Below are 24,901 nucleotides of genomic sequence, written 5' to 3'. Positions count from 1 at the left end.
GTTGACACCACCCTCGAGAAGATTAAGAAAGACAACGAAACTGCTAAGTCTATGGGGGCCCTACAATCACAATAGTTCCGGGGCAACACTTTTCGTCGCTCAGGTGCACGTGGAGTCACCAGAGGACAGATGGGTCAACAGTCACAGTTCTCCAGAGGTGGAGCACAGTCCTCGTACCCCAAGCAGAACAAAGGGGGTTATCGAGGAAACAGCACCAGAGGGCGTGGCAGAGGAAATAACAATTCCCGCTCCTCTGCCCCAAACAAACAGTGACTCTCTGTCACTGCTCCCGACCATTTAACACCTGTCGGGGGGAGACTCCAGCAGTTCCTGCCAGTCTGGACAAACATCACCACAGACAGGTGGGTGCGACAACTTGTCCAGTACGGTTATTGTCTAGAGTTAAAGTCCACTCCACCCAACATTCCACCAAGGCAACGGCCTATGTCCGCATAGCATTTGCACTTATTGCAGCAGGAAGTGGTGGTGATGCTGCAAAAAGGCGCAATCTAGCTCGTGCCGGTGGAGGAGGAAGGCATGGGGGTATATTCCCTGTACTTCCTTATTCCAAAGAAGGACGGATCTCTCAGACCCATTCTGGATCTGCGTCCCCTCAACCTGTATATACTGTCAGAACATTTCCATATGCTTACACTGCAACAGATCCTTCCCTTGTTAAACCAAGGGGACTTCTTAGCAACCTTAGACCTCAAGGATGCATATTTCCACATTCCACTACACCCGTCCCACAGAAAATACCTCAGGTTCACTATACAAGGCAAGCATTACCAGTTCAAGGTCCTACCCTTCGGGGTGACCACAGCCCCGAGAGTGTTTACCAAGTGTCTGGCGACGGTGGCGGCGCACCTCAGGAGGCAGAACATACATGTCTACCCCTACCTGGACGACTGGCTCGTTCAAGCCAAGTCAGAACAACAGTGCGCCGCGGACATGTCAACTACCATCCACCTCCTTCACGATCTGGGCTTCTCGTTGAACTACCCAAAGTCGCATCTTCAGCCGGCACATGTCCGGCAGTTTCTAGGTGCAACAATCAATACCCTGACGGCCATGGCTCAGCCAAACCAAGTCAGGATAGACAGCATGCGGACTCTAATCCAAAAGTTCAAACCACAACACTCGCTTCCAGCGAGAGTGTTCATGCAGTTAATTGGCATGATGGCCTCCTGCATCTTCATAGTCCCTCACGCACGTTTACATATGCGTCCGCTCCAGGAGTGCTTAGCAAATCAGTGGACACAGGCTCAGGGACAATTGACAGACCTAGTGTTGGTTACCAGTCGGGCATACAACTCTCTGCATTGGTGGACTCCACACAACCTTTGCAAGGGCCGACTGTTCCAGGACCCAGTGCCACAGATCGTCCTGACAACGGACGCATCTCTCCAGGGATGGGGAGCTCATTTGCTCACTTACACGGTGCAGGGACTATGGACGACGCAGCAACAGAAGATGCACATCAACTATCTGGAACTGATGGCAATCTTCTTGGCGCTCAAGTCCTTCAATGTACATCTGTGCAACAAGGTAGTGTTAGTCCGGACGGACAACATGACCGCGATGTACTACATTCAAAAGCAGGGGGGCACACACTCGCCACAGCTGTCTCATCTGGCTCAGAGCATGTGGAAGTGGGCCATTCAGAGGAACATTTTCCTCATGGCGGAACACCTCCCCGGCAAGGACAATCAGATGGCGGATCTGCTCAGCAGATACAGCCATCAAATGCACGAGTGGGAGTTACACCCCTCTGTTCTACGACTGTACTTCCAGCAGTGGGGTCAGCCGGAGATAGACCTGTTTGCCACAAACGAAAACGCAAAATGCCAACACTTTGCCGCCAGGTTCCCTCACCCGCAATCGCAGGGGAATGCGATATGGATGAACTGGTCAGGCAGATTTGCGTACGCTTTTCCGCCAGCCCCTCTGATCCCGCTGGTGGCGAGAAAACTAAGGCAGCACTCCATGACTCTCATCCTGGTTGCTCCAACGTGGGCGCGCCAAGCATGGTACACCACGTTTCTCGAACTCTCGGTGGTGCCGCATCAAAGGCTGCGCCTCACGCCCAGACTTTTGACGCAGAACCATGGAGACATTCAGCATCCAGATCCGCAACAGCTCAACCTGGCGATCTGGCTCCTGAAGTCCTAGAGTTTGGATACCTTCACCTACCTCCTGAATGCATGGACATCATCAAGGAGGCAAGGAAGCCAACTACCAGAGCGTGCTATGCTGCAAAATGGAAGCGTTTTGTCATTTACTGTACAGCCAATAACATCAACCCGCTAGATGCATCTATCCCTAACATCATTTGCTATCTGTTGCATCTTTACAAGTGCAATCTAGCGTACACGTCCATTCGGATACATCTATCCGCCATAGCAGCTTATCTTCAGAACAGGCAGCATCTCTCAGTCTTCAGAGTGCCTGCCATTAAAGCTTTTCTTGAAGGCCTAAAACGAGTCATTCCCCCAAGAACACCGCCAGCTCCGGTGTGGAACCTCAATGTGGTCCTCACCAGGCTGATGGGACCGCCTTTTGAGCCATTACACTCATGTGAACTCCAGTTCCTAACGTGGAAAGTAGCTTTCCTAATAGCTATTACGTCACTGAGGCGTGTTAGTGAGCTGCAAGCGCTCACAACCCAAGAGCCATTCATTCTGATTCATCCAAATAGGGTGGTACTGCGTACTAACCCCAAATTCCTTCCGAAGGTGGTGTCACAGTTTCATCTCAACCAAACTATTGACTTGCCTGCATTCTTCCAAAACCCACAAACGGTGGCGGAGAGAATGCTTCATACCTTGGATGTCAGGAGGGCGTTGATGTACTATATTGACAGGACACAACACTTTAGGAAAACAAAACAGCTATTTGTTGCCTTCTCGCCACAGCACAAGGGCAACCCAATTTCCAAAGCAGGAATAGCCAGGTGGATTGTTAAGTGCATCCAAATCTGTTATCAAAAGGCTAAACGTACCTTAACGATACCCCCAAGGGCGCACTCCACACGCAAATTGGGGGCATCTATGGCTTTCCTGGGGAACATTCCTTTAGAAGACATTTGCAGAGCAGCCACGTGGGTTACACCACATACCTTTACAAAACACTACTGTGTTGATGTGCATTCCAAACAGCAAGCGGCTGTAGGACAGGCTGTTCTCAAAACACTTTTTCAAGTTTCTGCAGCTGGCACGGGCAACCGCCGCTAATGGAGGGACTGCTATATATTCTATGCAAAAGATATGAATTTAGCAGCCCACATGCCTCGAACTGAATATGCTACTTACCAGTATGCATCTGTTCTTGGCATGTAGGGCTGCTAACATTCATATCGCCCACCCTCCTCCCCGGTGCCTGTCGCAGCTGCAGACATATTCTTGCATTCAATCATTAGCATGGCCATCCTTTACACTATTTCACTCCATCTCTGCCACAATGGCTAAAAACAATCTGGGGATGGAGCCGATGCCCATGCGCACTGTAGTCCAGGGGAGGAGCCACCTATCTCAGGATACTTCGAAGACTCTTCCAGGACAACAATGTGCGATCATCCGGACCCAACACTAGGCGGCGATCTAATGCAAAAGATATGCAAAAGATATGAATGTTAGCAGCCCTACATGCCAAGAACAGATGCATACTGGTAAGTAGCATATTCATTACTCTGTACAATGCTCTGAGTAAGCCAATAATGGCCTACAGGTGGATCCGGAGATAGAGCGCAGTGTCCTGTGCGGTAGGCACCACCAGACCATCATTAGACAGTGACCCCCCCCCCCTTCTGCAGGAAGATACTGCTACTTCCTCTCTTTCTCTTCCCCTATGTCCTGTGATATTATTGGATTTCTAGTAAGTCATGTCTTTGAGGCAGAATGTGATTATTTAATGCCAAGGGATTGGCAAATGTGAAGAGAAGAAACCTAACTTTCGAGCGACTGGAGGCTTTCCCTTTAACATTGCTTTTTCCAAAAAAGAGGAGTAACTTGTGCAACGCTTGAAAAGGGTTGAGTTTTATAGAAATATTTGAACTTGCCTTACTTCTTGTTATTTTCACAAATATGCTTATAACAAATTGAGTAATTGATGTGGGTACTTTATAAAATTATCCCACCTTGCCAATTCCCCAGATATACATTTGAACAAAGAACGTTTGAAAAGGGTTACGTTTCCTAGAAATATCTGAACTTGCCTTACTTTGTTCTTTATTTCCACACAAATGTTCTATAACAAATTGACTAATATAGGTTAGTACCTAATAAAAAATATCCCACCTCGCCAAGTCCACAGATACACTTTTGAACAAGAAACCTACCCACTAAAAGTATCCGCACCTCCTGAATACTTTCCACCAGTAAGGGAAACCGAGGTCTCATAGGCAGCAGTATCTATGGCTCTATATTAAGTGGCCAGTTCATATCCTAGTGCAGCCCAGCTGTAAGCTGCAGTGCAGACACATTCAATGTGGTGTTTGTCCCTTTCGCCAACCTCTCCCTCAAAGAAAACACAGGTCAGGGTTACAACGGAGACTTCTGTATATTCTCTCCACACACTGCACCCTCACAACCATTTTTCTCAGACCGCTGTGCCTTTTCTCTTTGTGAACTGTTCTTACCCCACCTCTGCCTCCGTCCTCTACAAATTATATATAATAAATGCATACCTAAGAACATTGGTGTTGTATGCAAGTAAGGAGAACAACTGTTACATCAGTTTAAGTCTTGGGAATATAACAATGTGAGGCCTTAATACATGCCACGAAACTGACTTTAAATCATTCAGAATTACAAGTAGACCAATAAATGTGAAACAAAATGGGATGATATATAGGTAGAATACTTATGTTTATATAAAGTTCAAGAGGATAAAGGCAGGTGTTTTTTTTGGGGGGGGGGTGATTTTTATATTGCAGGATCTTGACCCAAAGGTATCGGAGCACTTTACATGAGCACCATTTGCTTTACAGACTGACACATTCGTTATTTTGTTAGGCACAGGGAGATTAAGTGATTTGCCCAGAATCACATGATGTGAGCGTCCCTTTCGAGACTCGAACCCTGTTCCCCAGGATCGAGGTCGACTGCTCTAGCCGTAAGGCCTCATCCTCTCCCTGTGGTGCATATAAAAGTGTAGTGACTGCATAGTGCTTGAATTTGACAAACTTGCAGGTCTGATTACAGCCAGTTCAACATGTTTAAATGCGGAAAAACATAATTTTTTTCTTTCTGTGCTTTTTATAAGACCCTCCAGGTCCTAAGCAGGGGCGGCTCCTCCGCTAAGGCGGAGGAGCGTTGTCCCTCTGCCTTTCAGCAGGGTAGAAAAGGAAAAATAAAATGATAATAAATTGATGTTGTTATCATTTTATTTTTCTGGGCAGTGTTGTGTGGCGGTGCTAGGCTGTGCGCAGGGGGAGGAGTGGTGACATCCTCCTAAATGCACATGAATGGGGCCGGCCAAACATTCATGCGCACTTTGAATGTTCTCCACCCAGGCTGCATTACAGCCTGGGTGGAAAACATGCCCAGGCTTATATTCCCCGTCGAGCGCCGAACCATGCAGCATTGTGATTGGTAAGCACCTAGGCTCCTCTGAGCCGATCACAACGCTGCATTGCAGTGTTTTAATTGGCTTAGGTTAGTTCTTCCTGCTTCCTGTTCCAAAGAAGCCAGGAAGAGAGTGTGAGAGTGCCATCTTTCTTGCATTGGTATGCCCCCACTATTTTCTGAATTGCTGATGTGCTTTGGCTGAGTGTGCCCTGGGCTCCTGCCAACCAGGTGCCCAGGGCCTGTGTTCCTCCCCTAAATCTGTGTTAAAACTAAAACCCAATTGGCATCTCTGGCCACCTGTCCGCCCCTAGTAAATGGTACCCTAGGTACCCATCGCATGGTGACCAGAGAAGACCCCTAAGGGGTGCAGAACTTATTGTGCCACCCTTAGGGGCCCTGTACCCTGACACCCACACACTGCCTTTGCAGGCTGAGTGTCTAAGTACAGAACTAACAAAAGAGTCGACATGGCACACATCCCTGTCTGCCATGCCCACAAACCCCACTGCCCTGGCATACATCAGCCACCCCTCTGGCTGGGTGCCCTATGCCAGTGGTGTGGGCACAGGTGCATGAGCACTGTACCCCTACAGTACCCAGGGCCATTCCTGGGCACTGTAAGTGCAGTGATGCCATTAAGAGTATATGGTGCGGGAAGGTTGTCATTATGAACTCCACAGCACCATAATGGCTACACTGAAGACTGACAAGTTTGATATAAAACTTCTCAGCACATTAAATCCGCACTGATGCCAGTGTGGGATTTAATGTAAAATGCACCAGAGGGCATCTTGGAGATGCCCCCTGCAACCTAACCTACAATCCATGTCTGGTCTGAGAGGCTGCCTAGGCTGCAACACAGCAGACATGTTGCTGGACCCCTGGGTGGAGAGCCCCCCGCTCTCCTGGGCCTGCAACAATGCACAACCTTGGCGAGGTGCTGGGTCTCCTCCCCCAGGGTGGGCAGGGGGAAGCTTCAAAGGCCTGCCCCCTTTTGTGAGCTTCTCCAGACCACTTGCTATACTCAGCAACTGGCCCTCACCAGTTCTGACCCCCACTCTGGCAGGAAGACTGGTGGGAAACCCTACATCAGGAAGGGGGGTGTACCAGCCTGTGCCAACCCCACCCCTCAGGTGGGAGAGGCGAGGTGAAGCACGACCCCGGGCTCTGGCCCTCTTGAAGATGGGGAGCCCTGCCCAATCACAGCTAGGCTACAGCCCCCCTCCCAGAGGAGAGGAGCAGATTAGGGGGTGTACCCACCCCAGGACAGGGACCTATTGGTCCCTGCCCTTGGCCTCCTTGTAACGCCCCTAAACTTAGTATTTAGGGGCACCCTGAACCTTCCTTCCTCAGATCCCGTTTTGAAAACAAGAAGGACGACCTGCCGTGCAGCTGCAAACAAAAGGACGACGACACCTGACTTGGCCCCAGCCCTATCGGCCTGTTGATCCGTGAACCTGCTCCTGCTTAATACCGGCATCTCCTGCGGACAGCAACCTCAAGAACACCGGAGGACCTGCCTGCCTTGACCCTCTTAGAGACTGGGACTCCCATGAGCCGAGTCTCTGCTCCAACAATACCCCTGGTGCCAGCCAGTAACCACGAACCCAGCCCACTCTGCACCCGCCGAGCTCGGCCTGTGCCCGAGTGAACCAAAACCACGAGGACGTCCGCCTGGTGCCTGGGACCAGAAGTCCAGTGCCCCAAAACCCTCCTCGATGACGCCTGCAGCCTCAAAACCAGGGACCCCTCCAACCGCGACCAGCTGAGGGTAAGATTTCCAGATGCCAAAAGACAGCCCCACACCCGGCGCCCCACGGTCACCTGTGCCTTCCTTTGAGGTGCCTACCTCTTCTCCAAGATCCCAACTCACCTCTCGAAGAGATGGTCGCACCTGAAGAATTTCCATCCCCGAGCCTGCAGCCTTTGTTCACTTTTGAACTTTCCAATTGGATAACATTGAGCTCCCGACGGCTCAAAAGCACCCTGCACCCAGCCGCCCGAGTGCCGCTGGAAGTGCAACTACTACCCTACTCTACTTCCACACTTGCCCTAAGTGACCAAGAGCTCAGCTCCCACAGCTGCGTGGCCTGCCTGCTTGCAGCCACCAACCAAAGGCCCCCTACCCTCCATTGGATTGCATTGGGCCTACTCTCTCTGCACCCGGCTGCCCCTGTGCCGCTGAGGGTGTAAAAACTGTACCTTTCCGACCCCTGAGTCTATGCCCAGAACATTAACCTCACCAGTCGACTACTCGCCTGAAAGCCGATAACTCACTTTCCTTCCATAGGCTAACATTGACTGGTTTGCACTGAAATTCCTTCTAAGTGTGCAGTTGTGAAACTTTAAAATATTCCTCTAAAATCAGCCGAATAACGATTTCCGAAATTCTCACCTGGGATCAGGAGAGAAGCCAGTGCTGTACTTTCTTGCTCCGTACTGAACCGCAAAAGTAATCCTAACTGTACTTACCAGTAACCTGCATTTTCTTCCATAGGAAACCATCGACTGTTTTTCTCTGAAATTTCTTCTAAGTGTCGATTTTTGCAAATTACAAATATTCTTTCAAAATCGTACCAACTACTGAAACGTAAATACTTACCTGTCTTAGGTAGAGGTCCCAGTGCTGAACCTAGAAGTCCAGTACTGGATTACAAAAGAAACAAGAACCTACTTTACCTGTGACTTTAATTTCCTTCCATAGGATGTAACATTGCTAGTTTTTCACTGAAAAGTTTCTAAGTGTCAACTTTGAAAATACATTTATATCCTTTAAAAATTACAACTGTAACCAAAACTCTTTTACTTAACTGTTTACAGCTTAGGTCCCGGGACTGAATCCAGGATCCAGTCTTGTGGTTAGAAAAGTAATCCTGAAAGTAATCAACTGCATTTATGTAGAAAAACCTGTTGAGCTCAATGTTAAATTGTGTTTAGAATTGTGTTGCCTATTCCAACCCCAGTAACTATTGTACTTACCAAGTCTATTGCCTTTCTGCAAAGTAATGCCTGAAGTCACGCATATTGAGAAAAGTATATATTGATACCTGTTGCTTCTAAAATAAAACAACTATATCTTTTGATATAAAAAAACAATTGGCCTAAAGTTCGGTTCTTGAGTGTGTGAAACCTTTTGCTGACTCAGCGTGTACAACAAATGCTTTACACTGTCCTCTGATACTGCCTTACTGCTCGACCAAACTACTAGAGAGTAAGGTCAGATCTGACTTTAACCTCTGTTATACCTCTGGAGATTGGGGACTCTACACACACTGTACCTTACTATGGTCCAGTATATATAGAGCCACTTTATTACAGAGAGGCGGCGGCCGCCGGGTGGCAAGTGTTTTTTTTTTCTCCCCACCCCTTCCCGCCCCACTGCTGATTCGTGGGAGCAGCCGCAACTGGTTCTAAGACCACCTCTTTTGTTTTCTCCTCCTCCTCCTTTGTTGTTTCTTGTGTTTTCCTGCTAACAACCAAACCACAGCACCCATTGGCAAAACACAGGGCTTCGAGAAAAGTTAGTTGTTAAAACACTTTTGGGGAAGCAGAGAAATTGCCTGCTGCTGCGTTATCATAAGAGATCTGGGGCCACATTATGGACACAGTGCTGCCTCACTCAGTCTTTGCACCATATTACACCAAATGTGCTGTTGCAAGTATGAACCTGCGCCTGCACTGAGAACAACGCATTAATGTAAAGTGGACCGGCCCTTTGAAGCTGGTGATCCGCTTTTCACTGTGCAGGCGAAAACCAGCCCTATTTTTTAGAGTGGGGGACATAAACTCCCTGCAGTGAGTCCCTGACCACCTCTGCACTCACATCTAGTATGGTACAGGGCAAATGAATGAGGTGATGCCCCCTTGCAATCACATGGTCACAGATTTAGCTCATGCACAATCTGTATTACAAAAGGATTCATGTGAGTGACTCTGGTCCCTACTGTAATTTTAGGGTGCAAAACATAAGTGCACCTGCCAGTTGCATCCTGCAGTACGTTCTACAATACAGCCCCAGTCGCACAGACAATTATTAATTCTTTTGAAATTGATAAAAACATATTGGTACACTTGAATTAATATTAACTATAAATGTTAGCATGTAGAGATAATTACATTTGCAATATGCACTGTAAAAAAAACAACCAAAGGTCGACATATACCAACTGTGCCGTAGCCTGCTGAATCCAGCTTTAGAAATAAACCATCTGAAGCCACTGTTTTGAGCAACATCTTTGTAAATAAAATTGACATTTGCTGATTTCAAAGGTGTTGCGTTAGAATCCTAAATGTAACATCCTAACAGAACTGAAATTAGTGGAATTCTGACTGCAAAGTAGAGTATACATAGTGGAAAAGATATAGTTAAAGCAAACATGTCACTATTGTAAATGTATGGTTAATGAACAGAAGAAGGGTGTTTAAGGCATTTGTACCCTGTGTATGCAGGGGAACACCCTAAAACTTGGGTTTATGGATATACACATATCTATAGCAGGTTTAACCTTCAAAAGCACACACATTTAATCATTTGGAAGGTAGATGTGTGTGGCTTTCCATTATAAGAAAGGGAAGGAAACTTTCCCTGCCTGCTCATTTTTAATGACAGACTAAGAAAAGTTCTTCTCCACATAACAAGCTATTTCTATATGGATAAACATAATTACAGTTAATTGAGCAAATGCTTAATCCCACATAGTTTACAGATGGATTTTTCCGCCAAACAAAAACTTTGTCAGTCATTTCTTCCAGTTGCAGTACTTTGTAAAACAAGTAGTCCTGTGATCCTGTGTAAAGGCTGATAAGTTGATAATCCGCTTGCAATATAGGAGTAAACCTAAGGAGGTAGATTTGTGATTTACATATTCCTTCCTTAAATAATCTGTTCCCAAGTCATTAGCATTGTAAGGGGATACTACCATGCCCCTTGATGGCAAAACCATTTTTCCTCCCACCACGGATGGTTATAGAGAAATGAAAATTGGGTTTGTAAGACTCCTTTGCCTCAAAAGAGAATTATTTTAAAGCATGCACAGTTACTGTTTTTCCTGTCGAATGTGACAAGACGTCTTCTTTATACTAATTGAAATAGTTTATTTTGCTGAACTAATGTCTCGAAGTATCCAGAGTACCTATGGATGCTATTCTTTGTTGCGTAACCAGCCTTTCTCTTATTTTCAGGTTTTGTGATGTCCATTAGCGGTGTCGCCTTGATCTGTGTACTTATCATTTTGGCCATCCTTTCGTTTGCCATTTCAGGATTGTTGAGTGTCTGCTATGCAGCTGTATCAAGTCTAACTAACTTTGTATACCTTTCAAGGTAAGTACTGCAGCAAATTTTTCAGAAATATCCTACAATCTCAAACCAAGAGAAACAAAAATAACAAACTGACTGAATTGTAACAAACAAGTCAATAAGTTACAAACAAACTAAGAACACATTTTATGTTCCCATTGTTCCGCTGGAGATAGTGCCATCTCTCTAAATTTCCAGCCTCTGTCTAGCACTGCTGGTGTGTAATATATGCTGGTAAAGGACAATTCATTGTTCAAAGTCAGTGCAGTACTGTTTTGAAGACTTTTAACTCTGGGATACTTCATCTGCAGTAGCTATGTGCTATACAGATTGCTCTATTATTATCATTAGTAAATCTTCACGCTGCATTCCCAAACCCCCCTTAGTTTTAAGGTTTTTGGAAATGCTTACCATAAGCATAAGCAGAAAGACCAATTGATGGACAGAATGCTAAACAATGTCAAACATTCGCCCTAGCACAGAGATCTTTGTCTAGGTCCATAGTTTTTTTCGATTACTCATGCCATTCCAGTTTAAGCCCAGCCATGTGCAACTCAGTCTTGTCCCTGCTCCTCATGGGAGCAGTCCAGACCTAACTCCCAGGCCAGGGCCTCCATGGACCGGAAACAAGCATGCTGAGACTGATTTTGGGGTATAACCCCTGATCAGCCGGTCTAGCTGGACTCTATTCATGGTGTGTCTTTTACCATAAACATGCAACTTAACGTTAAAAATGTTGTTGTGAAAATGATCTCGTTATCAATTAAGTGGTCTTATGTGTGGTTCATTTTGAAGTTTGAGCATAAATATCAGGAGATTTTTTGCAGAGACTGAACCACTGAGTTTTTAGCGACCCGACCCTTCAGGTACTGGGCATGTCATCGGTTTACAGAACCAAATGCCGTTTTCACGCTCTTGCAGCTCCTCCATTTTAAATGAGGCTTTTACTTCCACAAGGTATAATAAATGAGCCGCTTTATTTCCCTCTATGCTCCCTTACTTTTGCCAACGTATCTGGGGTAAGATCGAGATAAGTTAGAACTAAGTAGTCTTTATTTCCTGGTGATATATCTGAAATAAGTACTCTTTGCACCCTATAATTAAACTGATGCTTACTCCTAATTAACTGGTCACCTGTACATGCTGCCAAAACACATGGTTTAAATGAAAGTTTTAAACAACTTTTATCATCTGCTAGTTCAGTGGTTCCTGACCAGATAAAAATTAGATTTTGTTCAACAGCCAAAAGTAGTTATTACGCAATTGTTATTTTGTTTGGCTTGTGCATTGCAAACAAACATAAGCATGTAATTCTGTGCTGAAGAACGCTGCTTTTTTTTGTCCTTGTAGCAGTAGGTGTGCACATCCCTTTCTCATTGTGGGCAGAAGAATGCTATTGTTTCTGTTTGCCACCCTCGTACTCACTCACAAAGAATGCCTTAAATAACATCAGACTTCCACCTTGACATCACAAGTTACGAATGTAATATTTGCTTTGTTTAATCAAAACAGGGCCGCTTTGGTAACATCAGTTTTGTTGGCTCCCTTCTTACTACACAGTTTATTCAGTATAGACGTCCGCAATTAGATCTGCCAAATTGGAGTTGAGTACTTGTCTGTGAGTAGAAATGGAAAAAGCACCACGGTCTGGACAACAGTAGGTTTATCTTAACTCTCCAATAGCAACACTTGTCTGTCAGCAAAACGTGTACTATTAAATTGTTTAGACCAGCTCCTCTATGGCCTGTGGAACTCAAGCATGTTTTACAAATATTCATAATTAGTTGTTAATCTTTTCTCTACATGATCTAGGGCCTCCGCAAAGGATGAGGAACAACCCAGAAGCACCTTGCAGCCTGGCTTTGGATATTCTTCTGGAGACAGTTCAGTGAACAACTCTAAGAGTGACTAGAAGGATATAGTTTACTTGCTCAGACAACATAAACTATAGTCAAACTTTTCCATCATCACTTTTGAAGTGCGGCCAGCAAAATATTACTCACTGCAGATCTTTACAGCGTGTTATTGAGCCGTCTAGTGTTCAAAACAATTCTATTTTGGGGCTTAGTCTGTTTCTTCTCCAAAATGTATATGATTTATTATTTTATTTCGCTAGTTTTCAATGCTAGTTATGTTACACCAGAAATCTATGCCATAGAAAAGTCTATGGTCTGAAGGTTCTGTGCTCTGGTTCTATCACAAAGATGAGCAGAGGACTTCAGATATGAGTGGTGCAAATGCTTTGTAGTCTTGCTTATTGGCAGAATAGCCTGCCCATACACTGATGTTCCGTCTCACAGAAAAGAATGACAACATTCTGTTGCCCCACAAGTTGGCTGAGAACTTTTTTGGGATTATGGACAATGGTGGTGTTTGATTGATGGCAGTAAGATTGTGCAATATGCTAATGTTACAAAAATGGCATAGTATTCTTTAACCTGCTGACTTTTTTCAGGTGTCATCTTGTGCAGGGCACTGAATCATTTAGCTTACAGAAATAGATAAATTAATGTAGGGATAATGGTTCCTGGGTATTTTTTTATATGGGCTGACATCTCGTGGTTTTTCAGTCAATTGAAACTGGGGCACACCTCTACTGATTGTCCATCCCTGTATCCACATGTCCAGGGCTTCCTCCGTCTGCGTCAACAAACATATTTGACAGATGCCCCCGTCCTTCATAAGGGATACTTCTCACCCCACCCCAGAATACATATTACAAACCACCCTCTCACCCAACGTTGATACTCCTCCAGCCTGATCAATCCTTCTCCACTCCTTTTATACACATTTGGTGTCCTTGTTCCCCCCCACCTGCTGGTTGTTTTCAAATGTTATTCCTATTGGTGGTACAAGTTGTCACAGTGGGCGTGTGCGGAGGACGTTCGGGGGCCGTCCAAACCCTGCCCACTCATAAATTCTCGAACACCGCGGCGGGATTCGCGCCGCGGTCAAGGTGTTAAAGATGGATAGGGTTTCTTCCCGACATATAAAGTATACTTGCAGGACACTGCATGTCATCTTGTTAAGATGCTACTTACCTTTGGTGTAGTCACAAGAAAAATTGTTAAACTACAGGGCGAATTTGAAGCAAGAGGAGTGCTCCGTGAGAGGGAGGGACAGTTTGGCCCTTTACCTCAAAGCTCATCAGACCACCAATTTTCTAAATCCTTTCTTGGTTTACTCGGATTACCTTAATCTAATTGGAAGCCATGTCTCTACTAACACATGTTCTTCACTTTGTCCACCCATGTTTCAAATAATGCACTTTTCCTCTACTGCAGCATTTCATGCAAGAATGTTGAGGTAGCTTAAGAAAGATGGAATACTTAAAACATATTTTTAAATCTCATAATTTGGGAGCTGAAAATGCACACAATCCTAGTACAACTGTTAATTGATAGCTAGGTTGGGAAAGAAGGATGTAGTGCCGAGAACAGGATATTTTTCCTAATTTCTGTACTTTTCTTAGTTACAAATTAGGTTTGTGCCTAATTTATTTTCACAAGATGACAGTTTGGCAGGAATAACCGAAGCTTGAGCAACCAAAGCATGTTAGTCACCCAGCGATTAGTAACCAGTGATTATGAAAATCCGTATTCTTCCTTATACTAGTCCTCACACTGTCACGTTCACCATTTATTATGTCACCAGTATAATAACTGGGCATTTGCCAAAAACAGTTGTATTTCTTTCAGGAAAAATCCTAACGAACCTCTGACAGACAAATACTGGTTTAGCAAAGCATCTAGCCTGCTATCTTGCATTCTTATGGTTTTCTTTGAAGCATTACAAGTAGACCAGAATTTTCTAGTTGGATTTCATGTAAATGTACTGAAAATCCCTTACAGACTTTCGCTTAGATGATTGTACACTAAATAGCAACAATTTATCACTCCAGGTGTTATGACTTTGTTTGTTACATGTTACTAAAGGTTACATGACTAGTTTACTTTTTTCACTATTTTGGTGAGAAAACAATGTTAATCAGGCTTTGAAAGTCTTTTAAAATTAGAGCTTGGTATAACCACAGTGGTCAAATATATTTATTGGAATTATTTATAAGAGTAACTTTTCTCATTTCTTGTACCTTTTGAGTATTTTAGAAATGCATTTTGAGGGCTTTCTTTTTTCACACTTGATAAACACATTTTTAACATTTTTGCATCTTAGGGTAATGTTTCACTATATTTTCAGTTGCAACAATTGGCAATTGTCAAAATGTCACATTGGTAGTGAAAGCTGGTGTATGGAAATTATTTTGCTTCACAAAAATCTTTTAAACTGAGCTGTTTGATTACATCAGTTGTATTGTTTTCTTTGCATCAATCCTGTAAAATGTTAAAGTGGTAATAAAAAGTGAATTCAGTAAAGTGGAATCATTTTAAACAAGCATTTGCAATGCAATAGGTCTCGCATCATATTAGTTAAAATTTATTAGCATTGTAGATAGCTTTCATAGTGTATGTTGCAGTAGTTAAAGTAAGTAATACAATAAGAGGAGGTGTTGAATGAAGTTTGTCAAAGGTAGCGTTTGTTTGTAAACATTTACATGTTTATTATATATATGGATACATTAAAAATAAGCATGTTTTTGTTCCTTGTTTAATTGTGCATAATTAGTAATACAGTAAACAATATTATGAAGCATATGTATGTCAAAAGAGTTCTGTGGGTAAGTATTCTTTTGTTAACAGCTTTAATAGTTTAAAAGTATAGTACATTATAAATGAGTTGTATCCAAAACGTAACATGAAATTGTTATTTATGTATTTATTGTCTTACAATAGCGATATATTTTGTTATATACAATATTGTACACTTAGGCAATTTTTGAAAGGAATAGTTTTTTAACATACATTATTTTCAGAAAATTCCGTTTAAAGAAAGTTTTAAAAAGTTAACATTATAATTGTAGTTTTTTCATGCATAAACATGGCACATCCAACAAGAAATTTATACATTTCGTATAATGGCTCCATACTTAAGTTTTTTTTGTATTTATGAACAGGTTTGCATATGCAGTGTGAAATGTATATTTACATTTCATATGCTTTTTTTTATTACTGTTGTATTTCAAACAAAAAACTAATAAAAACAAAGGATAAGCACAGAGATTAGGAGCATTAATTAGTGTCACTGCAAAATATATATATATATATATATATATATATATATATATCAGGCAAATTTAAAGACATAATTTCTGAAACAATAATCAGTACTGACAAATGATAGAATCATAGTCACATCTAATACACTTAGGCTTAGCTTACTGAGGGCATATTTCACGTTGTTGTAAAACTAGTCTGGAGTTACTTTAGTTAGTAATTATTTATTTGTTAGTATGAACGGGTGAGCTCACATGTTAGCTCTCTTGAGTCAATGTTGTGACAACTTCATGTGTAGTGGTAACATCCTTATTAGACTTTTTCTCAAAGTACAGTGCTCAGAAGTTCTTAGGTCTATCATGGGTGGCAATAAATTGCTATATAACTTTATTTTTATTTGTTGCATATTATACTTGCTTAATAATTTCTGTTATACAAACATTGGAGAATAACACATTAAGGGGGTCATTTGGATGGCGGGAGGGCTTTGCCCGCCCACCACCCTTGCGGTAAACGGGACCGCCCGCCTAAAGGGCGGGGGTCCCGTTGTGTGCATTAGGATGCGCCCCCACAGTGGCGGGCGCATCCCTCATATTTAACATTGTGGCGGGTGGTGCTCACTGCAGCGCCCGCCACAATCTTAAAAATGAATGCACGCATTTGCATACACGAAGCGGCAGGCACCGCGCGGTACCTGCTGCTTGGTGTATGCAAATGCTGGGGGGTACCACAGGTACCCCCCCTTGCCACCCACCACCTCGGCTTTTACCAGGGGGGCCCCCAAAGCAAAGACCGCCTGCCTCTCCATGGCGACATCGCCGCCGCGGAAAGGCACCTATGCCCACACATCATAATATGGCTGGCGGTGTCCATTGGACGCCGCCACAATGTTAAGCCCTTTCCGCCGCGGTTGCAAGGTGACCAGGCGGAAAAGCGGTAGACGGTCTATCCGTCCGCCGCGGTCCCCCCGCCATACTAATTTGGCGGGGGGGAATTCGGGATACGGTGTCGGGCAGATTGCCTCCTCCAGGCCGGCGGTGGCCACCCCCAGCCTGGCGGAGGCAATCCGCCCGACATCGTAATCGGCCCCTAAGTGTTATTGGGAGGTGCGGCATTAATGCATCTACAAAGTCTTCTGCATCGGTGCTTATGTCCAAAAAGTCCATCAAGGTAATGTTGTGTATTTCCATTGATTGGAAATGTTCAGTTGTGTCCACTTGCACTGTTATAGTGCTTATTTCTTGCTGAGTGTTTTCCAATCCATATAGTGTTACAGTGATATTTTCTTTTGGTGGTTGTATCACCTATAGAGACATGGTTTTAGTAATAATACTTTTAGAAATATTTGCAGTTGTTGTTACTTTGTAATATAAATATACTTACTTGTAGTTGTGTGTGACGAGTTGTATTTAATATTTTTTGTCCGTTGAATTCATGAACTGTTAAGTGCGGTATTTGCACATATTTTCTGATTTCTATTGGGAAGTCTGCTGCTTCTCTCCATAGTTATTTTTACGGAGTCTGTTGCATCATTCATGGTTATGCTTTTAAGTTTAGCTTCTTGTCCTCCAATATATATAGTTTCTGTTGATTCTTCCTGTAATATAAAATGAGTTGTAGTTATTGTTATTTTTAATAATGCATTTATATTTATAGTACTAATAATTTTATACTTTTGTCATTTGTATTAATAAGCATATAATAAACAAATATACATTAGTATTTCACCAGGAAATAGTTGTAGAGCAAGGTGAAGGTGGATAGTACTGTGGTATTATTTTAACAAGTGATCTTTGTTTATTACGTATAATGATAAATTGATATTTACTTACCTTTAATGTTTTTCACAGTGTAGTTGCTGGAAATTGTATTTTTATTTGTCAAATTGTTGGGTAATATGACAAATAAAATTACTGTTTTTGTTGTTGGGTAAGTTTGATTGCAATACATAGTATTTCTAGTGAAACTGTTTCATATATTTGAAATATAGTTTGAAAATAGTAATTTTATAGTGCTTTCAAACATATATATATCTATTCATAAGTATATATAATATGATATGAATATGCATTTGAAATAAACATACATAATTCCTTATAACAATTTTTATATTAAACATAATTTTTTTTAACATTAACTGTGTCTTTATTTTACTTACCTTTTAATGATGCTTTCATATGTTCTGTATTTATTGCTTGATACTTCATAGTATTTTCTTTGGTATGGTAATTTGTTTACATATGTATATATATACTTTTTTTTAAAACTTTATTCACAGCTGTGTTATAGGAGTTATGACATTACATTTGGTATCCACATTATATCAGCCGGTGTTCTGTATTTTCACCCCTGTACATAACTCCCCATCTTTGCAAGATCATTTCCAACATATATCCGTCAGTGGTACCGATACCCTGTGCATTCTGCATGTTCCTGCAAGCATCTATTTTGTGGGGGTAAACAATAAGACTGTCCAGTCTTCTCCCCTCCCACCCCCCCCCCTTCTTGGCAACCCCACCTACCCGTCTCCTGGCGGTTTAGCAACCTCATACATCTAAATTCGGACTCCTCTGGCTCCCGTGTATTCTATTATGTGCTGAGTCATGGTATGGTGTAAGGGCATCTGGGACCCTCCAGACTCTCATAATACAGCCCGTGGCTTCCCCTTCTTAGCCCTGTGGTCCGTGTCCTGATGACTGGGTTTGGTCTGCGTCCTCAAGCGCTATGAGCATAACCTCCCATTCTTGGGATATGGGGAATTTCCGGTGGCCTCGTACTTCTTCCCTCCTAAGTGCTGTCCCCTCTGCCCGTCCCCACTTAAACACCTCTGCCTGCCATAGGTGTGTCCCCGGTGATCTAGGTGATTTCCACCTCATCGTTATTACCCTAAGTGCCAATAAGAGCGCTAAGTCCAGCAATTTCAATTGGGCTTTCAGTGTCTTAGGTCGTCTGCGCAGTCCCAGTAGGCAGGGTATTGCTTCTTCCGGCACCGGTAGGTTTGTGACCGTCCGCAGCGTCCGGCACACTTCCGACCAATATCCGCGAAGTCGCTAGCATGACCAAATCTTATGGAGGAATCCGGCCTCTTCTTCTCCACAACGCGGACATCTGTGGGGGGAGTTTTATGTAGGCGTTAGGGGGTCAGGTATGCCCTGTGCAAAACCATCACTTGGATAAATCTGAACTTAACGTTGCGTGATACACGCCTGGGGTGTTCTAGTATTGTGTGCCAGTCCTTCTCCGACAGAACCTTATCCGTGTCTTGAGCCTAAGTTTGCATAAGCGCGGTGAGCGAAATTGCAGCGTGTGCCCTGACGCCCGTATACAGCCATCGTACTAGATGTCCTCCCGGTCCCATGTAATACAGTAAGTGGACTAATTCATGTTGAGGGGGTTGGAGGCGTTGTGGTGCCCACCAGTGTTGTATATAGTGTGTAACAGTGGCATGTAATAGATACAGTCGGGGAGGGGCGCCAGTGGCCTGCAAGAAGGCCTCATGATCAAGTAGGTTGTCATCTCCGAAGAAGTCACCCACTCTCACTACTCCAACCTCCTGCCAGGGGCGTAGTACTCTTATCTGTAAGCCTGCCTTGTGGCGTCTGAATACCCAACAGCGGGATATTTGCCGCGTACGCCCTAGTCGACGATGTGTATGCTAGGGCTTTCCGCCAGCATAACCGGGCCGTGCGGAGGAGCGGGTGGCAATCCCCGGGAATGCGGCTCCGCGGGAGCAGCAGGGTGTGTAGTTTCCCCCCTCCCCCACCCGTCGCAGTCTCTCAGCCGTGTAGTCTATTTCGTGGAGGTTCCGTCCTGCTGTCCATTAGGAGAGCCACTGCAGCTGACTAGCATAATAGTAGCCTTTAAAGTCTGTGGCCCCCAGCCCCCCGGATCTGGTCCCCAGCTGTAACTTACGGAGCCCTATCCGTCGCCTCCCAACCCCCCAAATTAAGGTGATCAGAAGTGAATAAGTGTATCAGAGATTGACTGCGGCAAAAATACTGGCAGGATAACAACGAAGTACAATATACGGGGAAGCATTACCATTTTGGAGATCGCGATCCTACCCATGACAGATAAGGGTAGCGTCGTCCAAAACCCCACAGAAGCGCGGAGACGCGTGATAGCTCGTTTGATGTTCCCATTTATCTGGTCTTCCTGCTGTCTATATACCTGGATCCCCAGGTGTTTAAATGTAATGGGAGCTACCGGGATAAGGTGGGCTCCAAAGGGTATGAAATCCGGGCTTGGAGTATCTCGGAAATAGAAGCCGTTCGACTTGTCAGGATTTATGGCCAGGCCTGAGATGTCAGTAAAGAGGTCTCTTTGGGCATCAGCGGTCAGTGTTGGGAATGGTCGGCCAGAAAGTCGGAAATACGACCTAGGTCGATGTGCGCAGGCTGGTCATATAAAGCAGTCAGGTGGTCACAGAACGCCCTGTTGATCTCAGTTTGTGTGTTACTTAGGTGTCCGTCTTGCGTCCGTATTCTAGTTATCACTGGGATATCCGGGTGATCTCGAACCATGCGGGCAAGTAGTGCATCCGACCTGTCAGCCTCCGCGTGTTATCGGCGAAGGTATTCTTTGTGGTCTATGACTCGCAGCGTTTCTAATGTGTCAGCATGTTCTATATTCTCTATCTGTAAGTATTTCTTCTTTTCAGGGTCGACACCCGCTTCCTGTTCTAGCGTTTTCAATCTGTCTTCTATATCTTGGAGTTTTTTATGTATTTCCTGCCTGGCTCCTACCAGTTGTCCAATCGCTGCGCCGCGCACCACTAACTTCATGGCATCCCAGACCACCAGATTTGTGGAGGCAGTATCCCAGTTTTCTACAAAATATTTATCCAATGTCTCGGACAAGGAAGCTCTGAAGGGGCCGTCCTCTAGCAGAAGCGGGTCTAAGCGCCAAGTAGGGACCGGAGTCGGAACCCTGCCCCATAGGAAGCTGAATGTTGGGGGCCTATGGTCAGAAAAGGTTTTTGCTAAATATTCTGGGTTCTCTACCTTTGAAACCAGTGATTAAGAGCACAAGAACCTGTCAAGCCTAGTGTGGAGCATGTGTACATGTGAATAATGGGAATATTCCCTAGTCTCTGGGTGCAGTGCATGCCAAATGTCCCTCAAGCCCCATCCTGCCGCCCATGTGTGGAATAGCTCCATCAGTCGGGATACCCTGCCACCTGCAGGGGGGGATGTGACCTGTCCCGGTCCAGATCCAGGATCATATTCCAGTTCCCTCCCAAGACCCAGGGAATATCTGCCCAGTCCGCCAACGCCAGACCCACTCTCTGCAAAAACTTGTCTTGATCAAAGTTCGGTGCATAAATACAGCCGAGCACCACTGGTGTACCATCCAATGTGCCCTTCACTAGTATGTAATGGCCTTGCTCATCTACCTTCCTCTCCAACTCCGAAAACGGCGTACCGTGTCTGACCCAGATTGTCGCCCCTCTGGAAAAGGCGGAATAAGTTGTGGAGAAAATCGTGCCTCTCCATTTTTTCCTCATTTTAGTAGCTTCTAAAGCAGTGACGTGGGATTCCTGGATGAAGGCGATCTGCCTGTGGTGCCTTATCAGAAAGGAATGTATTCTATGTCTCTTCTGTACCGCTCCCAGTCCCCTTACATTCCACGTTGTAATTCTATACGTTCCTACCGCGTCAGCCATAATCATATGTGTAAATGTTCTGCGGCTGCCAGAGCCCTCTGACCTGATCCCTATGTATTAACCACCAGGAGACATCCCACCCCCAACTCCACTCATAAAAATGAACAGTAACGGCGCACCATAAGAACACAGCTGGGCCCAACAATAAAACAAGTCTCAAAGTTTATGAATCTAGTGCGTTCGCCTTCGGGGGGTGGCCGAACACCATGACAGTCCTTGCTTTCAGCCTATCGGGCTCCGCTGGCTATACGGCAAGCTGTCCTTAGGGGCAATGTTACCAATGCGTAAAGGGGAACAAAAACAGAAGTCACCCATGCCTTACATATATGTCTAAGTGCGGTAGCTCCTTAACAAGTGTATCAACAGTAAACCAGATTATACATTCCCATGTAGTATCGTCACACCCATGTGCAGCATCCTCCTCCCTCCACAACTCCACCAAACAAGTACACCGTATGGCTGAATCAAATAACAGGAAATACAATACGGTTGGTAGGCAGATCAACAACTTCTGACCAGGTCTTCTCTCCCGCAATTGTCCATCACATCGTCTCCTGTACGGGGCGTGACAGTGGGGAACAAAATCACACTATGGTCTGAGTCGGAGTGGAGCGTGCTGTCCTCCGAGTCCGTTGTTATCTGCCTGGGGTCTTCTCTGAAGGCGCCTGCCATCGCCAAAGTGCCCAACTGCTTCTCCTTTTGTTGTTCCCGTGAAGGTCCTTGTCCTCGCGCACCGCGTCTTGGCTTGGGGGACTCCACTGCTCTTCTGACCTGTGTGCCACTCGATCCATCGATATTTGGTTCTTGTGAGGTCCCTTGGCTCCCATCTATGCCCATTACTTCCAGCCATTCCTAGACATCCGTAGGACTCTCAAAAAAGTGTGTTTTCCTATCATGTATGATTTTCAGACGGGCTGGAAAAAGCAATGCGTACTTGAGGTTGGCCTGTTGCAATTTCCTTTTCACCTCCAAATAGGATGAGCGCTGCTTCTGGACAGTGTTGGTGTAATCCGGGTAGAGGCAGATTTTATGGTTGTCATATTGAATAAGGGACTTCTCCCGTGTCTTCTGTAGTAGAACATCCCTGTCTCGATAGTTCAGGATTCGCACTATGAGAGGGCGTGGGGGCCGGCCAGGGCTGGGTCTGACCATCGGGATCCTGTGTGCTCTCTCCACACAGAAATGTGGTGATAGACCTTCTTCGGCGACATGGTCACGAAACCACTGTTCCATGAAATCCGCGGCTTGGGCCCCCTCACATCGTTCCGGATCGCCTATAACGCGGATGTTATTGCGGCCTTACGTATCCTCCACCCGGTCCATGAGAGAGGTAACCTGTGATTGGAGTCGTTGGATGGAGACAGTATGCTCCGCCACAGTTGGTGTGATCTCGCCAATGGTTAGGCCTTGGTCTTTCACTCTGTCCGCCAGTTTGCTGTGATCCGCATTCAGCAGGGACAGATTCGTCGTCAGGGTACCCATCTGTTGTTCCAGCACCGCCCTAGAGTCTCTTATTTCCTGCAGTATAATGTCCAGCTTATGTATTTGTTGCCCTTCCGCCTGCTGCTGTGCGGAGGACATCGACGATGCCCCCTCTCCGTCAATGAGTGACATTGTACGAGCCGATGTTGGTTCCCCCCAAGCCTTCCGCCGTCTTCACGCCCTTGTGGACCATGTTTTGCAGTGCTCACGGTCCTTGCGGCCGGCCCCATGCCCCCCCTAGCAATAAGCTCCCAGGAGAAGGATCTCACCTGGCAACACTCCGTCTGGCAGGGCCAGAGTGTGGGTGGGGTGCCCAGCCGCCCGCGGGCTAGTGTGACCAGAGGGTAACCCCCCAGATCTCTTGCACGCCCCCTTGTGTGGTCCACCTTGAGGGGGGTTAAGTATGCCGCAGGGATGGTCCGTGTTTCTTCGCAATTATTGAGGAGAGGGGGGGAAGGATGGTGGAAGCTCCCTCGGCGTCTCCCTCTGCCCGCTCAGCAATAGTCCTGATCACCTCAAGCAGTCGTTCCCAGCGGGGGCACCATGGCCCGCCCCATCGGGGTCTTCAGCCTTCTCGGGTCCAGCGGTCCCCCCATGGCGCACAGAGGCTCTCTTGTGTCACCGTCTCGGAAACCAACGGGGGGAGGGGGGTCTGGGATGGTCCTTCGTTCCCAACCAACGGCGCCCTGCTTCCCACTATCGCCTCAGGTACGTGGGCGAACAAGTGCGGGGAAGGAAAAAAATGAAGAGATAGGGGGGCCCCTTTAACTTAGGCAATGTCCGTGCTTTCCACTTGAGTGTCTGGCCGGCCCCCGCCCACGTCCCGCGTACAGTGTTCCGGGGTGCTCCTACCACGCTCTATCTCCTCCACGTGGCCACTGGTGTGCTGTCCCCTCTGCCGACTCCCTCGGTCCCCGCAACTCGCACTGCCTGTGCACAGTGATCGTGACCGCTCCTCGGCGACCTCCCGGCTCGAGCTGGGTCCTCCGGTGCCTCAGGGTCATTCGCTGAAGCGATCCTTCAACCACTTCCGGCACCGCCGATCGCGGGGCGGTCGGCCTCGCCTCTCCCCTTTGGGTCCCGGTTCCTGCTCGCGTACTCCCTCAGCAGGCCTCACCGCAGCTATCCCAGTGTTTTGGGAATCCTTCGCACCGAGCGGCCGGCGCTGAGGGCAACAGGAGGTGCCGACTGTGTTCCGACAACCTTCTCATCCACCCTGGGAGCCCCCAGGGTATTTTTGACCGGATTATGCCCCGATCAGCGCCGGAGCTCTAGCGGTGCACGGAAAGTCCGATACCTCAGCATAACATCACAAAGAATATCCCATGTACCGTGACCTCTTGACGAAAGGGTCCTTTGTGCGCACCACAGGCAGCGCGCTATACTTATACAAGGATGTCGTGGAGTCGCGACGAAAATCCAAGAAAATTCACCAGGTTTACATGAAATCCGTTTTTATTTTCAATCCATGTGTGTCAGAATAAGACAAAAACCAACGCGTTTCGACAGCCTCCGCTGTCTTGGTCACGGTTAGTTTGAAAAACAGTGTAGCCACAAACTTATACACTTAGTTCAGTGTTGAGGAAACACAATCACTCCCCTAGGGGCGTCGCCACCCATCACATGGTCATTATGTCACCATCATTTACTCTAGGGGTTGTGGGAGATGTAGTCCCTTAAAATTACATTACATTTTTAGCGTTTTTCTGACTTTTTACACATTTTAGCATATAGTGAATAGCGATGTGGATCATATCAACCTTGTATTATGTTGTGTTTC

The 24,901-nt window shown here is 45.6% G+C and overlaps 1 protein-coding gene across 7 annotated transcripts in view; it reads left to right on the top strand.

Moving 5' to 3' along the window:
- The window catches only part of LDAF1 (lipid droplet assembly factor 1), a 294,437-nt gene that overhangs the window by 140,166 nt on the left and 129,370 nt on the right, over positions 1-24,901 (top strand). For 5 of the 7 annotated variants that reach the window (XM_078665073.1, XM_078665072.1, XM_078665070.1 and 2 more), the window contains one exon: positions 10,749-10,887. In XM_078665073.1, coding sequence (XP_078521199.1) covers positions 10,749-10,887 — 139 coding nt within the window. Of the gene's footprint in view, positions 1-10,748; positions 10,888-12,675; positions 15,461-24,901 lie in introns of those variants that run through there. The other 2 variants (XM_078665074.1, XM_078665075.1) reach the window with 1 other exon arrangement.

This window comes from Lissotriton helveticus, chromosome 10, assembly GCF_964261635.1.
Source record: "Lissotriton helveticus chromosome 10, aLisHel1.1, whole genome shotgun sequence".
NCBI lineage: Eukaryota > Metazoa > Chordata > Amphibia > Caudata > Salamandridae > Lissotriton > Lissotriton helveticus.
Note: the sequence above shows the minus strand (reverse complement) of the source record. Positions and strands in the feature narration are given on the sequence as shown.